This window comes from Ylistrum balloti, unplaced genomic scaffold (assembly GCF_031769215.1).
Source record: "Ylistrum balloti isolate Yb309-2 unplaced genomic scaffold, AGI_CSIRO_Ybal_v1 Utg371328, whole genome shotgun sequence".
Taxonomy (NCBI): domain Eukaryota; kingdom Metazoa; phylum Mollusca; class Bivalvia; order Pectinida; family Pectinidae; genus Ylistrum; species Ylistrum balloti.
Window position 1 is genome coordinate 64,091 of NW_026782707.1, and position 15,999 is coordinate 80,089.

Sequence of the window (15,999 nt, forward strand, 5' to 3'; positions counted from 1 at the left end):
CTCTGTAGTGATACAAGCACAAAGGATAAGCTAATGTCACCCATTCAAGTTACACCCATAAAATGATATAGTTTAACAATGATTAGTATAACAATACTTAAAATAGACAATATATTTCCTTTACATACTTAGTTTAATAGGATTTCAACTTTTATATATCATGTTATAATTGTGAACAAATACAAGGTATACATATTACATAGCAAATTACTATTAACAGGCTCATCAAAACTTTATTAGTATACTGTTACTCTGACTCATTTTGTGGCTAAGATTTAAAAGGATTTGCAATTAATGAAAAAATTGTGTGTCAATGCTATATTACAAACTGTATGAAATGTTCATGAACAGGTGAGAGTAAGGTTGGAGATGTTCAGGCCATATCCATTGCATTGGAGAGAATTCGTGGAACATTTGGGTCTGTTGTGGTAATGTGGAAGCTGGATTCTTTAGATAACGTTGACTTGATACCAACAGCAGGCACTGTTACGTTTGGTGACGGACAGAATCAGGGATTTATCAGAGTGGAGTCTGTCCCGGATGAGGTAATGGTGTCCATGCCCCTTCAGTTCCAATTTACTAAGTCAGTGAAATAATTAATAATGTGGAAATATCGTCATTTGCATTATAAAAGATGGTTTTGAGAAAAAATATATATTTGTCTTTGTTGTAGGGTTAGAGATTAAAGTTTGTCTTTGTCGTGTGGTTATAGATTCCAGAACAAAGTGAACCGTTCCTGTTAAGGTTAGTCTCCGTTACAGGAGGGGCTAGGATTGCAGCTCATGACACTGTCACTGTCAGTATCATGGAGAACGACAAACCTGTCTACATTGCAGGTAATCATCTATATTGTGCTTTACACTGCTACAAGATTTGCTTTCTTCTGGATTACCGTTACTGTACTTGTGCTAATATCTGAACAAGATACTGTGAAAACATGTTTATGATTTTTTTTTCTGTAACATAATAAGAAACTGCATATTGCACTTAAAATATGTACTAGTGTATTTCCATATTAACAAAATTAAGTCTGAATTGTAATATCTACATGACAAATTAATAATCTAGTGATACATCTAGCCCTCAACACAGGAAATAACATCTGATTTTGGTATAAAAGTCATGTGACCCTCTTTATTCCATTAATGATACATTAACCAAGTTAATACAATCATGCATACACTTACAACAATACAAAAGTACCTTAAAAAAGCTAGAAATATGAAGTATCTCCTTGAGTAGATGATGATATGAATATTGCCAGCATTTTAGATAAAAAAAAAAAAAATGAAAACTTCCTTCTCTTAGAATAATTATAAAAAAACACTTCATGACTAGAATGTGAAAGTTTGAGATGTTTTATCTTAATTTGTTTCTACCTTTCCTCCACTACGCAGCTATTATGTTGGGTTTTGAGTCCATTCTGTATTTGAGTGCGATTTTGGTCCCAATCATTCACTATCGACCCAAACGATCTGACGTAAACTTTGGTAAGGGATTCTCTTATATCAATTAGCCTGGGACTATATGGTTGTTCTGTTGTGCAGCATTGACTTACATCAGTCAGCCTGGGTCTTTGGTCGTTTTCTGTATCATCTTTGACTTATATTGGTCAGCCTGGGACTTTAGTCGATCTCTTCCTACAGCTTATATTAATCATCTATTTTATCCCTGAGACTTTCAGATAATAATGGTGCTTAAGATTTTGCCTAATTTTATGATAACCCTATCAATCCACATTTATGGTGTCAGATGTGTTGTCCTACCAGATTGTCTCCCTTTACTCAAGATTTCTGTGTGGTGGCTGTATTGATATTTCTTACTTGGAATGATATTTAAAAAAGAAAATAGTTTCTAACACAAAGCAGAGGAAAAGTTTAGAGGGCTGACAACTTGTATTATCAAAGTTTTCGTATTAATGTTTTTAACATAAAACAACATACTTTTTATAATCGAAAAAGCTCTCTGTTATAAATACATTGGTGATAATGTCTTTAACAGGACATTTACAATATCTAATATTATGTAATATAAACACTACCATTTATGAACGATTTAGATAACACAGTTACCATGACATTTTTCCCCCTTTTATGAGATTCTACTAGACATGTACATACTTTGACATTGTTTTAAACTTTAAATCAGGAAAAATGTTAAGAAAAGCCTCTTATGCACACAGTAACCTCAGATGTGAAAACAACAGTTTGAAAAAGGCAAGATGTCAGCCATTCTGACGATTAATCAATGCATGGAGGATTATCATGTTCATAGATTTTGTATTATAATTTTTGTTTTAATACATGTACTTAAATATCTTTCAATTAAAAGGCTTGTCCTTTTGTGACAATGGATGCACTGTTTAACAAGTTAATTATGTGTTTGGAATATGTGACATGTTTAATAAAGGTAGAAAATATTTATATAGGGTATTGAAAAGTAATGATAATGATGTGAGTATATTAGACTGATTTAGTGAATAAAGTTTTGATTGAGACATATTGATGACTAACGTACATGGTTTCAGAGCCCCTTGTGTATACTGGAGAGCCATCAGTGTTGAACATTAGAATTCGTCGGGATGGTGATGGAACAGACATTGCTAGTATGAAGTACAAAACTATGGACGGCAGTGCCACGGTTGCTAATGGTGACTACACTTCTGTATCGCCGACAAACCTTGTGTTTGGAGTAGGTGAGATAGAAAAAGTGGTCAGTATAGAAATACTACAGGATACACTGCCCGAAACCAATGAGACTTTCTACGTACAGTTCTACGATATTCAAGGTCAGTACAGGTTTACAGGTATAGTACATAATGTTGGATTATACTTATCATCAGTTATAATCATTAGATTTTACTGCATTTAAAATGGCAGCTGACATTTATTTCTGTAATATTCTTTGTCTTTGTTTCACCATAACCCTCTCTTGGCCTTTGAATGTTTTTATCAGAGTCAGAACAAAAACTCTACACGTTTACTTACAGGTGACCTTGTGTTCACGGCGTCACCGAATGCTACCATCATTATACTGGCTAACGATGACGCTTATGGAGTGTTTCAGTTCAACCCACCTTATGAGAAAACATCAGAGGAAGGAAGCCAGGTGGCTTTTGAGTAAGTACATAGACCTTGACCTAAAATTTTCATTCATTTCTCATGTTTTCAGTTATATAAAGTATCCATAGTCTTTTAGTTACCGCTGAAACTTTTTTCTCTCTTGCATATAGGAAATTGATTTGTAGCCATTTGTCATGTTCATTTTAGTGTGCATCAATCATTTGTCTGTCTAGAGGGGATGGTACAATGTATGTCTGGTACAGTTCAGAGAAGACTTTTCAATGGAGCTAGGATCATCAAAATTTAGTTCTTTCTAGACAGACACTATACCCATACACTTGTTGGCTAAAGGGACATTCCCAAAGATTGAGACTAGTAAAGTGACCCAAACTGTTTTGGTCCTGTTTCCTTTCATGATAGAATAAATTCTATTGATTTCTCAAGTAAGGAGTCAGAGGTCAAGGCTGCTTTGCTTATTTAGAAGAAAAGTAACCTGAAAGATTTGGTACCCTAGTTCTCCTTCATGGGAATCCAGTGAACTTTCAAAGGCAGAAGTAAAAGGTCAAGATTAATTTGAGTCTTATGTAAAAAATAAGATAAGGTAAATAGTTAGGTTTTTGAAGGGATTCTCCACCTTGTCAAGATTAATATGAGTCTTATGTAAAAAATAAGATAAGGTAAATAGTTAGGTTTTTGAAGGGATTCTCCACCTTGCAGTAACTTTGTTGTAATACTTTCTATTGTTTATGATAAGTTTGTATATTGGAAAGCTTTTTCATAAAGCTTATGTCGTCATGTACCATAGGGTCGGCCGAACAGAGGGAAGGTTTGGTGTGGTGGACGTCAATTGGGAAATCTATGATCAAGTAACCAACCAGCTTCTACCAGACGGAGGAGATTTTATATCTGCCAATGGGACAGTAAGATTCCTGGAGAATGAACAAGCTAAGATGATCTTTATCACTGTTCGAATGGATGGAGAGCCAGAACAAGACAAGCAGTTTCGAGTTGCACTTCAGTCTGCTATAGGTAAAGATCTGACTATTGCCTGTTAATGGTCAGCTATATATTCAGTAGAGATAGGTAAAGGCATGACTATTTCCTGTTAGAGGTCAGCTATATATTCTGTAGAGATAAGTAAAGATCTAACTATTTCCTGTTAGAGGTCAGCTATATATTCAGTAGAGATAGGTAAAGGCATGACTATTTCCTGTTAGAGGTCAGCTATATATTCAGCTGACTATTTCCTGTTAGATAGCTATATATTAAAGATCTAACTATTTCCTGTTAGAGGTCAGCTATATATTCAGTAGAGATAGGTAAAGGCATGACTATTTCCTGTTAGAGGTCAGCTATATATTCTGTAGAGATAGGTAAAGATCTAACTATTTCCTGTTAGAGGTCAGCTATATATTCAGTAGATATAGGTAAAGATCTGACTATTTCCTGTTAAAGGTCAGCTATATATTCTGTAGAGATAGGTAAAGATCTAACTATTTCCTGTTAAAGGTCAGCTATATATTCAGTAGATATAGGTAAAGGCATGACTATTTCCTGTTAGAGGTCAGCTATATATTCTGTAGAGATAAGTAAAGATCTAACTATTTCCTGTTAAAGGTCAGCTATATATTCAGTAGATATAGGTAAAGATCTAACTATTTCCTGTTAGAGGTCAGCTATATATTCAGTAGAGATAGGTAAAGATCTAACTATTTCCTGTTAGAGGTCAGCTATATATTCAGTAGAGATAGGTAAAGGCATGACTATTTCCTGTTAGAGGTCAGCTATATATTCAGTAGATATAGGTAAAGGCATGACTATTTCCTGTTAGAGGTCAGCTATATATTCTGTAGAGATAAGTAAAGATCTAACTATTTCCTGTTAGAGGTCAGCTGACTATTTCCTGTTAGAGGTCAGCTATACTATTTCCTATTTCCTGTTAGAGGTCAGCTATATATTCAGTAGATATAGGTAAAGATCTAACTATTTCCTGTTAAAGGTCAGCTATATATTCAGTAGATATAGGTAAAGATCTGACTATTTCCTGTTAGAGGTCAGCTATATATTCAGTAGATATAGGTAAAGATCTAACTATTTCCTGTTAAAGGTCAGCTATATATTCAGTAGATATAGGTAAAGATCTAACTATTTCCTGTTAATGGTCAGCTATATATTCAGTAGATATAGGTAAAGATCTAACTATTTCCTGTTAAAGGTCAGCTATATATTCAGTAGATATAGGTAAAGATCTGACTATTTCCTGTTAAAGGTCAGCTATATATTCAGTAGATATAGGTAAAGATCTAACTATTTCCTGTTAAAGGTCAGCTATATATTCAGTAGATATAGGTAAAGATCTAACTATTTCCTGTTAGAGGTCAGCTATATATTCAGTAGATATAGGTAAAGATCTAACTATTTCCTGTTAAAGGTCAGCTATATATTCAGTAGATATAGGTAAAGATCTAACTATTTCCTGTTAAGGTCAGCTATATATTCAGTAGAGATAGGTAAAGCTATATATCTGACTATTTCCTGTTAACTATTTCCTGTTAGAGGTCAGCTATATATTCAGCTATATATTCAGTAGATATAGGTAAAGATCTAACTATTTCCTGTTAGAGGTCAGCTATATATTCAGTAGATATAGGTAAAGATCTAACTATTTCCTGTTAGAGGTCAGCTATATATTCAGTAGAGATAGGTAAAGATCTGACTATTTCCTGTTAGAGGTCAGCTATATATTCAGTAGATATAGGTAAAGATCTAACTATTTCCTGTTAGAGGTCAGCTATATATTCAGTAGAGATAGGTAAAGGCATGACTATTTCCTGTTAGAGGTCAGCTATATATTCTGTAGAGATAGGTAAAGGCATGAATATTGCCTGTTAATGGTCAGCTATATATTCTGTAGAGATAGGTAAAGATCTAACTATTTCCTGTTAAAGGTCAGCTATATATTCAGTAGAGATAGGTAAAGATCTAACTATTTCCTGTTAAAGGTCAGCTATATATTCAGTAGAGATAGGTAAAGATCTAACTATTTCCTGTTAAAGGTCAGCTATATATTCAGTAGATACAAACAAACTTGCATCATAATAGTCCTAGTTAGTGTGTGTGATGGTAACTGTTTTTGGTAAATTAGATGTTTGACATTATAATTGAAGTAAAAACCCCCAATCAAGGATAGATTATATACAGGTCTGTACTACCTAGCTGGACTCCCGGTATACTTACTGTTGTTATTGTTTTTAGATCACCTCATCAGATGGTGAGCTGTTCAAATCACTTTTCCTTTGTAATTTGTCCCACATTAAACAAATAAATTAAAATGTGCCTAAATCTTTACGAACAGTTGTTGAAGGAAGGACAGATGAAGTACTGACAAGGATTTCAACCACAAATAACGAGGCTCTGTTGATGGTTGTGGCTAACGATGATCCCTATGGCAAGTTTGCCTTCCAACTGTCATCCAGAAATGTGACCATAGCAGAGGACTTCTATACTGGTCAAGAAGACCTGGCCAAGGCTGAACTCACCATTGAGAGGAGACAGGGAATATTTAGAGATGTTATGGTAAATTTGTGTGACAGTTTTAACAAAAATTCTATACCACACACTTGTACTGTTAGTTTTCAGGAGTTTTGTTTTATCATGTACAAAATTAAGCTTGGTGTACTGTGTACAAATGCTTCTTGGGAATTCCCGCTAAATGTAAGTGTCAAAGGAAAGGAACTTTGCATTTGCAAAATCAGCAGCTATATCATATATATTTAAATGAAAATTCAAAAGCTTGAAACTTGTGAACCATTTTATGTAATTTTCTTCAACAAATTTGGCTTCTAAACAGCATTTCCTCTCTGAAATGCTAAAAACTTTATCTCAGAATACATTCTTATCAGACATTTGTGAAAACAAAAAGATGTGAAAAGTGATACACTAAAAAATACAGGAATTCATTTGTCCTTTGACAACTTATATCTAAAAGAAACTTGACAATGCCCCTTTGTCCCTTTGTTAGTGGAAAAATGCACAGGAAGTATAACTCTGGTATCTTCAGTAATCAAAATTGATATATTCTTTCCTTAATGTGTCAATTTTACAGGTGTCCTGGGAAATATTCTCTAACCAGTTGGCTGACACCTTTCCTAAAGTGTATGACCTGATCCTGTTGTCTACAAGAAGGAGTGAGGTGATATTATCTCCTACTAAACAGCGTGACAGGACAGGGACTGATGTAATATATCTTACGGGGGCTGTCAGTGAGTGTCTTTATTAACACAGACTGAAGCTGTATATCAGCTTAATCTATCGAAAATTTGTTAAAAAGTGTTGAAGAAGTATGGCAAGTGGAGAGTATACTGTTTTCAGCATGATTTTATTTTCAGATACAAAGAAAATGAGATCCAACATCCCACAGAAAATTTCTAAAAGTGTTAAAAGTCTTCAGGATTTCTGATTGAATACAGAGTCCAGTTCCAAAACAGCAATCAAAATCAATTTGAAGATAAAGTTAACAGTAAATATTGCCAGGCAACATTTGTTGGAAGGTTCATCAGGATTTATTGGTTAAAAATAACTGAATCTTCAGACAGATGTTGTCTGTCCATATCTACTGTTAACTTTATTTTCAAATGTTTCGTTTTGATTTTTACCAATATGTTATCTGAAAATTTTCTATCTAAAATATCTAATATTAAAAATATTACAGCATGATGAAAAGGTTAAAAAAACAATTGTGATTTTCAAGATTCAGATGATGTGATTTGATATACAGATAGTTTCCTTGATATTCAATATCATAACTAATTTCTTATATACTATTTAGGATTTGGACTACTCACTTGAGTAAGCTTTTACTGAAGTGGAATAACGTTAACTGCATACTTCTTTATCCACAGATAACTATTTGTCAGTTCCAACTCTACAGCAGCCCACAGCAGCAGAAATATCAGCAGGGTTTGTGATCAGTGTCTGGTTACTGCCCTTCTCCAGCATTAATAGCTACATACTGGCCAAGACCACTGCAGATGGTACCCGCTTCTTCTATGCCCTCCGGGTTGTGACAGCACCTGGAGGCACAATCTTTAGATTGGGATTTTCCTTAACAGGCAGTACAGTAAGTAACCACTGGACAGTAATTCATACCATAACATTTACAGGCAAAAGGTTCAAAATCATCATTTCATCTTTGGTTAAAGTTAATAATTCTCATCTGTTTACAAAAATCTAACCATCATCCTAAGGTTAATGATAAAGTTCCAAATCATCTTTCCTAACCCGCAAAAATCTAACCATCATCCTAAGGTTAATGATAAAGTTCCAAATCATCTTTCCTAACCCGCAAAAATCTAACCATCATCCTAAGGTTAATGATAAAGTTCCAAATCATCTTTCCTAACCCGCAAAAATCTAACCATCATCCTAAGGTTATAAAGTTCCAAATCATCTTTCCTAACCCGCAAAAATCTAACCATCATCCTAAGGTTAATGATAAAGTTCCAAATCATCTTTCCTAACCCGCAAAAATCTAACCATCCTCCTAAGGTTAATGATAAAGTTCCAAATCATCTTTCCTAACCCGCAAAAATCTAACCATCATCCTAAGGTTAATGATAAAGTTCCAAATCATCTTTCCTAACCCGCAAAAATCTAACCATCCTCCTAAGGTTAATGATAAAGTTCCAAATCATCTTTCCTAACCCGCAAAAATCTAACCATCCTCCTAAGGTTAATGATAAAGTTCCAAATCATCTTTCCTAACCCGATGTAAAAATTCAAAATCCCCATTCCAGAGTAAAATTATTCAGGCAAGAGTTCAAAGTCATTATCCCCAAGGTTACAGACAAAAGGTCGAAATCATCGCTCTCTGAATGTCCACCAAGATGCATCACAATTTAAGGTTCTGCCGCTAATATGATAATCTCTTTGTATTAATATTCTTGTCATAAGATAACATCTCTCAGAACAGGATGGATTGATTTGAAATTTGGCTTTATGTCATGATATTGTGCTTACCTGAAGTCAATTGAAATAGAGGATATTCTTTGTTTCTTGATAAATAATAGGTAAGCACTTGTGAGAAATAACAAGGAATATTCATTACATTTCTCACACCTACATTGGTGCCAGTTTCACATCTAAGACATACACCTTTAAGTCATGTAACACAAATAAGTAAACAATGCAACTGTTGTGATGAGTGGAAATACTTATTATTTTCTCTGAAGTGAAAATATCCCTTTTTACTGTAAAATGTTATTTAAATGTAATACCACTACAAAGTTTTGTAAGAGTTATTGTCCTTTGTTTATTCTGTGTTTAAATCTTGATGGGTGATCCTTTTCAGGTTTGGTCAGCTTTATCTTTATTATACGTAGTTAAGTTTTCCTGAGTTTCTGTTATCCTGAGCGGCAGTTCTTATTTCATGGCTGATCTCTGTGAAATTTGGGAGTTTTGTTATGATGACTTTTTTGTTTTCTTGGTGACTTACGAATTTGAAAATTACTGTGAAATTTTCATATTTTCATAAATTTTGAAAAAAGAATCTAATTTTCTTTCACAAGTATGAGCAATCTGTTGTTTTTTTCTTCTTCTTCTTTTCTGAATATCGAAAAAATGTTGTGATAAACTGGTGTAACAAACGTAAATAAACTTTAAAAAAATGTCTGCTGAATGTAAATGATATTTGTTTTCAGACAAACCAGGAAGTATCCGTAACAACAAATACCACTATACAGGATGGAGCTTGGCACCACCTTGTGGTGTCTATTAGTGGAGGGAACATCCTCTTCTACCTTGATTCCAAACTCCTTGATACCAAGTCAGTATCCAGTAAACACAACTTTTCATCACCTGATTAATTTGACTTGTATACTAGTGACCAACACATCAAACAATTCACTGATTGTGCTATATTAACCTGTATCTCAACTGTAAAAACTTGACAAAAATCTTTATGATAACCTGTTGAATTGTTAAAAACTTATATGTTATTATGTCTATATTGTGAAAAAGGAAGAATAAATTCATTTGATTCATTTCCGACTGTCTGAATATTTCTGTGTTGTCCGTGCACAGTTGCTCTTGATGAAGCAATAACTATGTTTGTTAAATTTTGCTTGTCAGTTATTGATATATTTTGACAAAGAATACTGCTAACGGTCGACCTTGTTTTTCTGTACTTACAGGTTTATAGGGAGTACCCAGACTATGATAGATGGTACAGGGACTCTACTTATAGGAGCGATAGCGCCTGGAAATGACCATTTCATAGGGTACCTACAGGATGTGAGGCTGTACGCTGGTAACCTGGATGTAAAGTACGTAATATAGACTTCAAATTTCCTACTACAATACCTGCTCCTGTTTCTGTCATCGAAAACAGATCAGTACCATTAATCATGAGAAAATGGTTTCATGAAATAGATGTCATTTTGTTGTCTCTCTGTAACAAATATAGAAATGTAGAAATCTTGTATTTTTTAGTTTCAGCATGCTTCAACTGTTAGAATAATATTCATAATCAATTAAATACATTAAGGCTACCAAGTCCAAACACTTAAGATCTAACTTCTGTTATAATAGATTTATCAACTGAAGTATGACTCTAATAGGATAATATATCAGTGATTCTGAACATGTGACCATTGATCCAATGACTATGTGTTTTAGGTGGCCTGATTATATCATTTTTAGCCCACCATCAACAGAAAACGGGCTATTCATCCATTCATCGTCCTTTTGTTGTCCGTCCGTAAACAATTTTTGTTATCACTATTTCTTGAGAAGAGCTCGATGGATCTTTGTCATATTTCATATGTCGGTTCCCCTTGGTATCTACCGTATTTGTATCTGTTTTATTTTGGGACTGATCAGGAAAATAGTGGCTGACAGGTGGCCATCTTGAATTTTTTCAGTGACATTTGTTATCACTGTTTCTTCAAACTTGATGGATCTCTTGCAGATTTCATATGTAGGTCCTGCTTGGTCCCTAATTGCGACCATCTAATTTTGCACTGATCAGAAAAAAAAATGGCTGACAGATGGCCATCTTGGAAATTTTTCAAATAGGAAATAAAGATAAAACAATGGGGGGCACCAAGATCCCTTTGGAGTCTCGTGTTATGTATTACTGTGAACTGACTGCTGATTTTCTCTTTGTGTAGTCACATTATGGAGTTATACAATAACCCAGCCGCTGCAGACCTGACTCCTGTATCAGGTTACATGACTTATCATCAGGGACAGACCTCACAAAACATCACTATACACTCTGTCCAGGACACCCTTGATGAAGAGAATGAGGTTTACAAAGTCAAGCTTCTCAGTGCCAGCAATGGAGCTTCACTTTCTGTGACTGACAGCACATCCAGAATCACTAGTAAGACTTCTGTTGACCAGTGTTGGTTGTCCTTCACAACAAGTGTGACATTTATATGTAAATAATGACATGATATTGTACCAGACAAATAACATTGTATCTGCTTTGTCTGGTTACACATGTGTTATTGCTTAAACCCAGTGTCTCTTTGCTGATAGTATTCCAAGACATTCCATGATAGCTTAAAGTATATGATAATGGAAAAATTCAGGTCATTTCAAAAGTTTATATTGGAATTTATACAAGGTAGAAATTTCTGTTAAAATGATGTATCAGCTTTGTGGTATGAAGTCATTATCAGATCTAGCTTCTTAAAATGTTGGATCATGGACAACACAGATTTATAAATCTGTTTTACTAAGAAAGGAGAGAAATACACATTTACAAACTGTGTAAAAGTGTTCAGTCTTGAGTCTTAATATGTTACTAGTATATTTTTTCTTTCTTTATAGTCCTAAAAAGTGACAACGCCAATGGCCAGTTTGGATTCAATCAGTCCTGTGTCCCAGCAGTGGCGACCTACGAAAATGCCACAGTGGTGTGTTCAGTGAGCCGTAGCAAAGGTAGTGATGGGACAGTCAATATCACCTGGGCTGTGTTTCAGCTTCTCCAGGGTGGCAATCAAGTTGAAGCGGTCAATGACTTTGTGGCCAGCACTGGTGTTCTCACATTCTATCAAGGTGAAAAGTCAAAGGTGTTTTATTTGGAAGTACGGGATGACATGGTACCAGAAGCTAAGGAAACGTTCCACATCAAGTTGGTGGGTGTGACGTCAGGTGACGGTATCTCAGGAACTACTAACACCAGTGGTGCTAGTATTGATCCTCTAACAGCCTTGTCAAATTTTGTCATTGAGGAGAACGATTTCACATATGGTTTGTTCCAGTTCTCCACTGAGTCCACACCACCATCTCCAGGTGATGGGGTGATACCCCCAGGTACAAGCAAACCTATGGTGAGTCTACTATCATTCCTTAGAAGTGTTGTAAGAATACCATGACTTGGAAAGGTGTCCTAATATATCCATGTTACTACCTGTATTCAGGTGGTACTTTCATCTGTAGACAATGTCTTTATTTGTCTTGAATTCTTTAATGCAAATTTGTTCACAAAGAAAAACAATTAGTTTTTTTATAGATGTCACTTAAAACTGCACTTCTCTTAAGATCATTGATTACGTTTTGCTTGATTCATAGAAAGACATTTCTCGAGGATTAAGAAACGGGTAATAAAAAAAATAGAGTAGCAATAATGAATTGAAAATTTTGATGTGAGTTTAATTACTGTGGTATATTTGATAATGATCATTAATTATTGAACAAATGTTGTAAATTTTTCAATGAATCTTATTTAAATTAAGTCTTTGTTAGATATGTGTTTTACTGACTTCTTATGTTTAATTTCCAGGTGACAATATCAGAGGAATCAGGTATTGTGAGTTTAATGGTTGTGAGGGCACAAGGTGCAATGGGATTGGTTACTGTGGAGTGGAGAGCTACTGATGGAACAGCCCTCAACAACAGGGATTACTCTGTAAGTATATCCTTTGTGTGAGAGTGTAGGACAGTAACAGGACAGTCCTCAACAACAGGTACTTCTCTGTAAGTATATCCTTTGTGTGAGAGTGTAGGACAGTAACAGGACAGCCCTCAACAACAGGTACTTCTCTGTAAGTATATCCTTTGTGTGAGAGTGTAGGACAGTAACAGGACAGTCCTCAACAACAGGTACTTCTCTGTAAGTATATCCTTTGTGTGAGAGTGTAGGACAGTAACAGGACAGCCCTCAACAACAGGTACTTCTCTGTAAGTATATCCTTTGTGTGAGAGTGTAGGACAGTAACAGGACAGCCCTCAACAACAGGTACTTCTCTGTAAGTATATCCTTGTGTGTGAGGAGTGTAGGATCCTTTGTGTGAGAGTGTAGGACAGTAACAGGACAGTCCTCAACAACAGGTACTTCTCTGTAAGTATATCCTTTGTGTGAGAGTGTAGGACAGTAACAGGACAGCCCTCAACAACAGGTACTTCTCTGTAAGTATATCCTTTGTGTGAGGGTGTAGGACAGTAACAGAACAGCCCTCAACAACAGGTACTTCTCTGTAAGTATATCCTTTGTGTGAGAGTGTAGGACAGTAACAGGACAGTCCTCAACAACAGGGTAACAGGACAGCCCTTACTTCTCTGTAAGTATATCCTTTGTGTGAGAGTGTAGGACAGTAACAGGACAGTCCTCAACAACAGGTACTTCTCTGTAAGTATATCCTTTGTGTGAGAGTGTAGGACAGTAACAGGACAGCCCTCAACAACAGGTACTTCTCTGTAAGTATATCCTTTGTGTGAGAGTGTAGGACAGTAACAGGACAGCCCTCAACAACAGGTACTTCTCTGTAAGTATATCCTTTGTGTGAGAGTGTAGGACAGTAACAGGACAGCCCTCAACAACAGGTACTTCTCTGTAAGTATATCCTTTGTGTGAGAGTGTAGGACAGTAACAGGACAGCCCTCAACAACAGGTACTTCTCTGTAAGTATATCCTTTGTGTGAGAGTGTAGGACAGTAACAGGACAGCCCTCAAACTTCTCTGTAAGTATATCCTTTGTGTGAGAGTGTAGGACAGTAACAGGACAGCCCTCAACAACAGGTACTTCTCTGTAAGTATATCCTTTGTGTGAGAGTGTAGGACAGTAACAGGACACAACAGGTACTTCTCTGTAAGTATATCCTTTGTGTGAAGTGTAGGACACAGGACAGTCCTCAACAACAGGACTTCTCTGTAAGTATATCCTTTGTGTGAGAGTGTAGGACAGTAACAGGACAGTCCTCAACAACAGGTACTTCCTGTAAGTATTGTGTGAGGAGTGTAGGACAGTAACAGTAACAGGACAGTCCTCAACAACAGGTACTTCTCTGTAAGTATAACAACAGGATTCTCTGTAAGTATACAGGACAGTCCTCAACAACCTTTCTGTAAGTATATCCTTTGTGTGAGAGTGTAGGACAGTAACAGGACAGCCCTCAACAACAGGTACTTCTCTGTAAGTATATCCTTTGTGTGAGAGTGTAGGACAGTAACAGGACAGCCCTTAACAACAGGGATTACTCTGTAAGTATATCCTTTGTGTGAGAGTGTAGGACAGTAACAGGACAGCCCTCAACAACAGGACTTCTCTGTAAGTATTCCTTTGTGTGAGAGTGTAGGACAGTAACAGGACAGCCCTAAACAACAGGTACTTCTCTGTAAGTATATCCTTTGTGTGAGAGTGTAGGACAGTAACAGGACAGCCCTCAACAACAGGTACAGTATATCCTTTGTGTGAGAGTGTAGGACAGTAACAGGACAGCCCTTAACAACAGGGATTACTCTGTAAGTATATCCTTTGTGTGAGAGTGTAGGACAGTAACAGGACAGCCCTCAACAACAGGTACTTCTCTGTAAGTATATCCTTTGTGTGAGAGTGTAGGACAGTAACAGGACAGTCCTCAACAACAGGTACTTCTCTGTAAGTATATCCTTTGTGTGAGGTGTAGGACAGTAACAGAACAGCCCTCAACAACAGGGATTACTCTGTAAGTATATCCTTTGTGTGAGGGTGTAGGACAGTAACAGGACAGTCCTCAACAACAGGTACTTCTCTGTAAGTATATCCTTTGTGTGAGAGTGTAGGACAGTAACAGGACAGTCCTCAACAACAGGTACTTCTCTGTAAGTATATCCTTTGTGTGAGAGTGTAGGACAGTAACAGGACAGTCCTCAACAACAGGTACTTCTCTGTAAGTATATCCTTTGTGTGAGAGTGTAGGACAGTAACAGAACAGCCCTTAACAACAGGGATTACTCTGTAAGTATATCCTTTGTGTGAGGTGTAGGACAGTAACAGGACAGCCCTTAACAACAGGGATTACTCTGTAAGTATATCCTTTGTGTGAGGTGTAGGACAGTAACAGGACAGCCCTTAACAACAGGGATTACTCTGTAAGTATATCCTTTGTGTGAGAGTGTAGGACAGTAACAGGACAGTCCTCAACAACAGGGATTACTCTGTAAGTATATCCTTTGTGTGAGGGTGTAGGACAGTAACAGGACAGTCCTCAACAACAGGTACTTCTCTGTAAGTATATCCTTTGTGTGAGGTGTAGGACAGTAACAGGACAGCCCTTAACAACAGGGATTACTCTGTAAGTATATCCTTTGTGTGAGAGTGTAGGACAGTAACAGAACAGCCCTCAACAACAGGTACTTCTCTGTAAGTATATCCTTTGTGTGAGAGTGTAGGACAGTAACAGGACAGTCCTCAACAACAGGGACTTCTCTGTAAGTATATCCTTTGTGTGAGAGTGTAGGACAGTAACAGGACAGTCCTCAACAACAGGGACTTCTCTGTAAGTATATCCTTTGTGTGAGAGTGTAGGACAGTAACAGGACAGTCCTCAACAACAGGTACTTCTCTGTAAGTATATCCTTTGTGTGAGAGTGTAGGACAGTAACAGAACAGCCCTTAACAACAGGGACTTCTCTGTAAGTATATCCTTTGTGTGAGAGTGTAGGACAGTA

The 15,999-nt window shown here is 36.2% G+C and overlaps 1 protein-coding gene across 1 annotated transcript in view; it reads left to right on the forward strand.

Annotated features, from left to right (window-relative positions):
- Positions 1-15,999, forward strand: part of LOC132562018 (adhesion G-protein coupled receptor V1-like) — a 111,884-nt gene that overhangs the window by 14,177 nt on the left and 81,708 nt on the right. The window contains exons 14-26 of the mRNA XM_060226741.1: positions 352-545; positions 713-836; positions 2,528-2,788; positions 2,990-3,119; positions 3,868-4,091; positions 6,418-6,638; positions 7,168-7,324; positions 7,964-8,181; positions 9,761-9,885; positions 10,253-10,384; positions 11,231-11,445; positions 11,898-12,400; positions 12,853-12,978. Of these exons, the coding sequence (XP_060082724.1) occupies positions 352-545; positions 713-836; positions 2,528-2,788; positions 2,990-3,119; positions 3,868-4,091; positions 6,418-6,638; positions 7,168-7,324; positions 7,964-8,181; positions 9,761-9,885; positions 10,253-10,384; positions 11,231-11,445; positions 11,898-12,400; positions 12,853-12,978 (2,630 nt within the window). The remainder of the gene's footprint in view (positions 1-351; positions 546-712; positions 837-2,527; positions 2,789-2,989; positions 3,120-3,867; positions 4,092-6,417; positions 6,639-7,167; positions 7,325-7,963; positions 8,182-9,760; positions 9,886-10,252; positions 10,385-11,230; positions 11,446-11,897; positions 12,401-12,852; positions 12,979-15,999) is intronic.